Raw genomic sequence first — 7,819 nt, 5'->3', positions numbered from 1 at the left:
ATATTAATTTTCTAAATTTTTTAGGGGTCCCACAGGCTGGATAGAATGGCTTGGCGGGCCACATCCAGCCCGTGGGCCGCATTTTGCCCACCCCTGCTCTAATTTGATCCCTGAAGCACCGGCCAGACTGGTAGACTATGGGGTTTTGTCTTCCTCTGTAATTGAGGAAGGAGTGGTGGAGGGGAGAAAGACCTGCCCTCTTCCTTGGATCTCTCAAGTGAATTTTAGCAACCCTTACAACAGCAAAACCCTGGCCACCCTTGTCATCTTCTCTTCCCCACCCATCCTCCCTCCAACTTTATTTGTGCCATGTTAGGGCATTATACCTTGTGGTTGTGACTGTGTTTATGTTGCTTTACTAACAGGTTAGACAAGGACTTGTATAGGATGGCCTGGATATGAATGATCCACCTCAGGCAGGGGGCTGGACTAAGTGAACTCCAAAGGTCCCTTCCAGCTCTACTTTATTATGATTCCAGCTGAAAATCTGACCTGCAAGCTACATGCATCATAATCCCTACCCATGATTCTGGCACAACATCTTGCACGTTGCTTACATGGGTCAGCAACCTATGGCTGTAGCTAGGCAACAAGCAGCAACCATGGCCGAGTCCTAGCACTGGCCCGAGCAGGACCCAAGTCAGGTTATTCCAGTTTGCTGTTGTAACAAGTTGCTGATAGTGTGAGTAAACTTAAAACTTTAAGTGAAGGATATTTAAAAGACTTAACTTGGGGCATGCAGTAGTTTAGCAGCATCCAAAAATAACAAACTAAAAATAATAAGCTAACATGTCTCACCCTCCAGTTCCTTTACCAGTTTAGTAAATTCATGATCAAACATCATGTGATCTGGGCTAGAAAAACTTGGCTGAGGCTTCTGACCAGCTCTGGAATACAGTTCATGTTTACTAATGAAGCCTAGTTTCTCAATGAAATTCTCCTTGCCAATCCTCTTTTCTATCAGTTGCTTTAGTTTCTCTCTAGAAGAAATAAAAACAAACAAAACAAAAACGTTACCACTGAATTTTATGAAAGACCAAATAAAAAAAGAGAAGTTGAAAACCCATCTTTCACTTATCTCTGAACCAAATTATACTTTTTGCCAATCCAAATTATCTGTAACAAATTCCCCTTCTTCCTATGAAGTAAAGGGCTTTTCTTAGCACTGGAAAGGGTTATTTTCAGCCTGCCATTGCCTGTTCTTCATAGGACAAGATTCCACAGGTGAAAAGGCCCATCCAACAGGAGATATGAAGGAAGAATATCTACATTAATCCTTGGCAAGATAAGTCTAACAGTTTGTACTTCAGAAGGACTGTACTTATAATTTCAGGGAATACCCAGCTTTCCAGCTGATCAGAATGGCAAAGCCCTCTGGTATTTTCCAGCCACCTGCATTTCTACCTCTACAGGTTATATTAAAAGTGAACAGTGTTAAATTACAATCTCTCTGCATCCAAATAGTACTATTCCTCCTTTACAAACCATTTTTAATATATTAATTTAGGAACCAATCAGTTGCCTACATAATTTTACGTTGCCTTAAGTCTCAGATTATGACTACAATACACTTACTTGCTATAGTTTTCCAAGGAATTGTCGTTGTAGTAAATGGAAATGCCCAGCAGAAGAGCGGACAGGCCTTGGACTAAATGCTCTTCTTCTCCAAGGTTTTCAGCTATCTGTCCTGTGAGCTGAATTCTTGCTAAGGATGACTGACCATTTCATTAAATAAAATACAAACAACATACCCTTACAATAGGTCATCTTTAGATTCAATTTGCTATTGAAGCTTCAAATCAAAATGTAAAAACACAAAATCCTTTATCAACTAAAAACTTGATAACAACATTAGTATACTACATCACAGCTAGTTTACAATTTATGTATCTTGCCATTTACAGTTCATTATCTGGATACGCCTTCAAAATTTCAATGAATGGAACTGTTTTTTCCAAAATATTTCTTGCACACTTTTACTCTACAAGTTTTCTTAAGATAGCATCTACTGTTGACTGGACAGTAAATTATGCTATCATCTGAAGAAAATATTTCATTACAATTCAACAAAATTAGGAGATATTTTCCAATTCTGTGATATTACAAACATAAGAGCAATAGTGTTAAAACACCAATAAGCTGATCTGCTACAAGACACGCTAAGCTGAGAGAATATTTTTAGGGGCAATTTTGCCAATAGCTGCCTACTCTTACACTGGGTAGGGATGAATATAATTATATTGAATTTAAAGCAGGCTGGGAGTTACCACAGAGCATCTGACATACAGTAATTGTCCATCTGCCTGCCCTAATCCTGCCTTAGGCAAATGCTAAACTGGGAGTTTGACTCATTTCATTCAAAAGGAAGCTGTCCCAGTTCACTTTTCCTTTACCACAGGATAAAAGTCAGGCAGAAGGAGTTACAGCAAGCCCACTCCTGTGAACTCAGTGCCACTTTGTCAGTTTTCCCTATAGATTTATATGCAATGGTTTAAAGTTCACAGCTTCTGGCTATGCTTTAGTCAGGGTCTGTTCAACACTAAAGAAGCAACATTTCTGCACCCCAAATTCACGATCTTCCAATATTCTGCAGCATTCCTGCAAACTTACCTGTGTCATCATACAGTTTTTATGTTGCACATTTAAGCTTTTTCAGAACAAAACTTTGGTTTGTAAACAAAGGATACAAATGGAATATTAGCTGGGTTGTGGAGAAAGTGTGTGACAGCTATTGGGCAACTGCTTAACCAGGTACAAAGCAGCATTAGTAATCCAACTCTTGTCTGCACCTTGCTTCCCTGTAGTGGAAAAATGACATTAATTTCTCCATTTATTACACAATATTACATATAATCAAAGTTATATTTCTCTCAAGACTCATCTACTTTCAATATAAAAAAAATACACTCACTAGTTTACTCACCTAGTTTAGTACTTAATTTTTTCCATTAAAGTCATACACATATTTCTAGCAACCTTCAGTGCATATCAAAGCAAGACTAATGTCAAGTATGACTCCATACATATTAGCAGCTGAATAAAATCATGACAAAATTAGTCAGCAATTAGTACTTGGATAACAATATTGTTACAAGTGCAAAAAAGATGCAAAAAATTGAGGGAGAAGAAACAACTCTGAACAAAATGTACTCAATTATCACAACCAAGTTGCAAATGCTTAAAGAAGCAGAGCAATAAAGCCAACTTCATTTTCAGCCCATATAATGTGCATCTCCTACTGACATATTTTACAATTGATTGAAGTTTTATTTGACAGTAAAATCTGAGTACTGCAGGATAGTTTCCTTTTCAGGCACAGAAACGCACAGGACAAATTCAACAGAGACAAGTGAAATGTTGTACACAAAGTAATCTTTTTGTTCTGTTTATTAACACTGAAAATTAACTTCTGAATATCAGGTGACATGCATTAATCATTAATGCACTACAATGCTGCCCAGATGACGTCCTTTAACAAAAAGGCATCTGAGTTTCAATTATTTTGGATTTGAATCCCTGGATGTTGGCCAGGAGCTTCTTTGGATAATGCTGACTCTCTCAACAAATCTCCACCCCTCCACTTTAGAGTTTAAATAGATGTCCATAATATTGGTTTGGTTCCTTAAACTGAAGTTTAATCTACTTAAAAGTAAAATGGCTACATCACCCCCAGCACTACATAAAATATAAGATTTTTCTAGTACTAAGCCACAGAGACTGATCTAACTTAACAGGTACTTTCTTAGTCTATAAAATCCGAACTTCTGTACAATTCTCTGGCTTCCCCATCTATATTGGCTATGGCAATGGGCTTTTGAATGCCATGTGATGAAGGCATGCACCTCTATGAGCAAATCAAACCTCACACACAGCAGCCAAGCAATTTCTCCAGGTCCTGCAAAAAAAAGCTAAAAAAAAAAATCGAAGTGTATCAGGCATAGGAATCAAGATTTAAAATGGAACTGAAGGACAAAGTGAGGCATATACAAAGGTTCTGATCTACAAAAGGCCAACGAAGGGAGCATACACACCAAACAAGAAGGATTACATTTAGCCAGCCTCAAAGGACAGTTTAAGCCTGTGTAGCATTTTAGCCTTGTTCTATGTTAGCAACCTAAGCTTGTACTTGAGAAGAGTTATCTCTACCCCCTACTCCAGTTCATTATACTGGAGAAGGTGTTGCTTTAAGCCCTAGATCAGTAGTACAAGAACTTAAAAGCCCTTAAAATAAATCCATATTCACCTTTAGGAATAGCAAGACAGAACAGTAGCCCGGGGGCAGGTAAGAGGGCTCCTTTTCTAAAAGGCTCCTGCTGCTACTTCTCTCTAGCCTGAACCAAGGTCACTTAGGGCTGCTTGCAGATGTTAAAAAAGCAGCACTTTAAACTCAACACACTCCCAGAAGAGGCAGCACATTAGCTGGACACAGCTCACCTAATACCTGTATAGATCGGGCACTTTAGTGGGAGTGTTTTGGTGCTTTTATCCAAGAGGTGATTGACTCAGCTTTAGATAAAAGCACAAAAGTCCCACTGAAGTGTCCAATTTAGGCAGATGCTGCAGAGCTATGTTGAAGTAACATGCTGCTTCTTCCAGGGTTGTGAAGTCTGAATAGCAGCTGCGAGGCCCTACCATCACTGAGGAAAAAAACCCAAACAAAATAGATCTCCTCACATTTTACAAGGGAGAACATTCCCAGAAAGTAGAGGTACACCGATACATCAATCCATATCATATCGACACCAATAAAAGGAAGATTGACATTACTGGCAATCAGCTTATTTTGGCTGATGTAGCCAATAATGTCGCCAATAAATGCTGGGTGCATGCACACAGCTGCAGCACACACGCAGCCAGTTCAACAGTTTGGAGAGCAGTGTCCAGCTGGTAAGTCTGTTGGGTCCCCTAGATTCCATGCCTGGGGTGAAGGCAGGCTGCCACTGTGGGCTGGGACCAGGGGCAGCACTGGGCTCTTCCTGGCAAGGAGTTGGGCCAGGCAGCAGTGGAGCTGGCAGTGGGAGGCTACAGCAAATACTGAGATGGCCCACCCCACAGCCACCCTTTCCAGTGCCACCTGGCCCGAGTACAGCCCTGACTCGGGCCCAGACTCCTCCCCCCCCTTCCCCCCACCAAGAAGAGCTTGGTGCTGCCCCTGGCCCCACACAGATCCAGGGGGCACACGTATCCCCATGGCTCCCTGGGGTGTGCGTTGCAGCAGGATCCGCCTCCTCCCTGCCTGGGTCCCCCCAGACTACCCTCTCGCAGCTCCATCTCAAGATCTGCCCCAACTGGATAGGACCTGCCCCAGCCCCACTCCCTTGCTCACTGCAGGGGCCTCAATCTACCCCCCTCACATTCCTTCCCTCCCCCCTACCCCTTCCCCCACAACAGACTTACCAACTGGACACTGCTCTCCAAGTTGCCGAGCTGCATAAGCGACAATCGGATCAGTATCGGCCGATACAGTTTGTTAATAATTGGCCATTGGTATCGGCCCAAAAAATCTTTATTAATGCACCCCAACCAGAAAGGCTGTTCAGCAGACAGTAGAATAGCCCAAGTGTAAAAAGAACACCCTTGGTGACCTTTAGTAGCTATCCCAGTCCAGCAATGTTCAAACCACCATTACCAGACTACAGAACGTGTCTGGCTTCCTACTTCTTTGCAACTGATACATGCTACAATATCTGTGCTGTCTACCCCATTCTGGGTTTTTACTTGAGAGAGTCTCAAAACTAGTCCACCCATTCATGTGCGCCCTAAATTTGCTTGCAGTTTTGCAGCAGTATTCTGGAGATTCCCCCCTTTTCTCCCCACATCACCCTATCCAAACTGATACTGGCTTCTGCTCACCTCTTGCACTACACTGCAGCTTCTGTCATCCTAGCCAATTCCCTACTGAATTCTGCTCCTGCCTCTCTCTCTCTCCATAGTTTTTCTACTCTTCCTGCCGCTATTCCACACATTTCCCTCTTAACAGATCATTTTGTTATCCAACTCTTGCTGCTTTCTTTAGTCAAGCTGTTCCTCCCAAAACACTTTTAACCAGCTCCTACCATGCATGTTAAGATACTAACACAAGGGTGGGCAATTATTTGGGTTGGAGGGATATTTAAGGAGATTTAGTAAGCTGTCAGACTGGGTCAGCACACCTACCCCTCCCTTCAACAGTTCACCAAAACTTCCTAAGTGGTTCTGCCCGAGGTGCTGCCGGATGGATGGGAATGGGGCCATGGTGGAGTGAGAAGCAGCATCCAGGAGTGGAAGGAGGACAGGCAGGGCCAGGATCTCAGAATGGTGACAGTGCAGGGCCAGGGCAATCCACTCCTCACATGTTCCTGTAATGGGCACTGGTTCCACAGGCAAGGGCATGCGGATAGGGTATCACAGCTCTGCCCTGGGCCCCAGCCCTATGTTGTAACCACCTGACAATGCCAGGGTCTCCCTGGAGAGTGGCCAGGACCTGTGTAGGCAGGGCATGGGACTGGGAGGACCAGATGGGCCTGTCAGCAAGCAGGGAATAATTTCTAGGAGTAGGATAGGTAGAAACAGGGCCAGGCCCAGGATCATGGGGCTGTGATAGCATGGAGCCAGGGCCCAGGACAGAGCTGCGACCCACTTCTGGCATGCCCCTGCTCACGGAACCAGCGCCCATCGCAGGATCATATGGGCAATGAATCACAGCTTTACCCCAGGCCCTGGCCCTGCAATATCCCTGCCCTGTGATCCTGGCCCTGCCCTCCCATCCCACGCACCACTCCCTGCCCACCAACAGCCCCATCCCATCCACTCAGGTCACATGACATACCCTTGAAGGTCCCATCCCTGACAGTGGGTGTAGGGTGGACAGGTCAGGGTGCCCAGGCAGTGGGTCCAAGGCTGGCAGCAGCCTGAAGTAGCCACAGCCACTGTGCCACCCCAGCCCTGCTGTGTGCCCACATGCAGCAGGACTGAACACAAGTGCCACAGCCTGGGCGGCCCATGGTGCTTGGGCCAGGCAGAGCCAAGAGACCTGCTGCAGGCCACACAAAATGCCTTGGTGGGCCACATTCAGCCTATAGGCTGTATTTTGTCCACTACTGCACTAATACTTTCCAATCCCACCTTATAAAAAGGACACTTCCCCACAAAGCCTTTCAGTGATAAATCAGAGATCTGGGTTTTCCGTTTGCCACAGAAAAACTTCAATTTTCTCTGTTAAGAGAGAATATAACAGATTTTTCCTTTGAGAGAGAAAGATGCAGAAAACCATGAGTTTCCCTTTGCAGGCTGGCAGAGTTCCAGCCTGCAAGGGGCTGCTTGGAGCTGAGGGAAGCAGGATGCAGGCAGTGCCATATGCATGTCTGCACACACACATGCACATTGCAGCCAGGTAGTGAAGTGGACAGCAGTTCCTGCAGCTCCCTGTAGGTAAGTCTATCAGGGCAGGGGGCACAGGCAATGCATTGGGGGGGATGGGGGCACATGCCCCCTCCCAGATTTCTGTGCTACAGTGCGGTGCAGGGCTTCAGCTGGGCCAGAACAGCTCCAGGCAATAGCCACCCCTGTGGCCCAGCAGGCAGGACCCAGCATGGAAGGGAGCAATGCTCTGCCATAGCTGCCAAGGTGAGGCGCAGCAGTGGCGCAAAGCTGTGCCCCCAGCTGCTGCTGGGTAGGCAGGGGTGCCTCAGCCTGACAACCATGGTGGTGTGGCACTCTTTCCCATGTCGGATCCCACCTGCTGGACTACGGAGGTGGCTCCTGCCCAGAGCTGTTCCAGCCTGGCTACAGCTCCGTGCCCTGCTGTGGCACAGGAATTTTGGAGGGGCGGGGGGGGGGG

The 7,819-nt window shown here is 45.3% G+C and overlaps 1 protein-coding gene across 1 annotated transcript in view; it reads right to left on the bottom strand.

The window, feature by feature from the left end:
- The window catches only part of USO1 (USO1 vesicle transport factor), a gene marked incomplete at its 5' end in the record, with an annotated part of 86,244 nt that overhangs the window by 48,484 nt on the left and 29,941 nt on the right, over window positions 1-7,819 (bottom strand). The window contains 3 exons of the mRNA XM_019516797.1: window positions 799-980; window positions 1,576-1,715; window positions 2,688-2,798. Coding sequence (XP_019372342.1) covers window positions 799-980; window positions 1,576-1,715; window positions 2,688-2,798 — 433 coding nt within the window. The remainder of the gene's footprint in view (window positions 1-798; window positions 981-1,575; window positions 1,716-2,687; window positions 2,799-7,819) is intronic.

This window comes from Gavialis gangeticus, unplaced genomic scaffold (assembly GCF_001723915.1).
Source record: "Gavialis gangeticus isolate Ggan-Ray unplaced genomic scaffold, GavGan_comp1, whole genome shotgun sequence".
NCBI classification, from domain to species: domain Eukaryota; kingdom Metazoa; phylum Chordata; order Crocodylia; family Gavialidae; genus Gavialis; species Gavialis gangeticus.
Note: the sequence above shows the minus strand (reverse complement) of the source record. Positions and strands in the feature narration are given on the sequence as shown.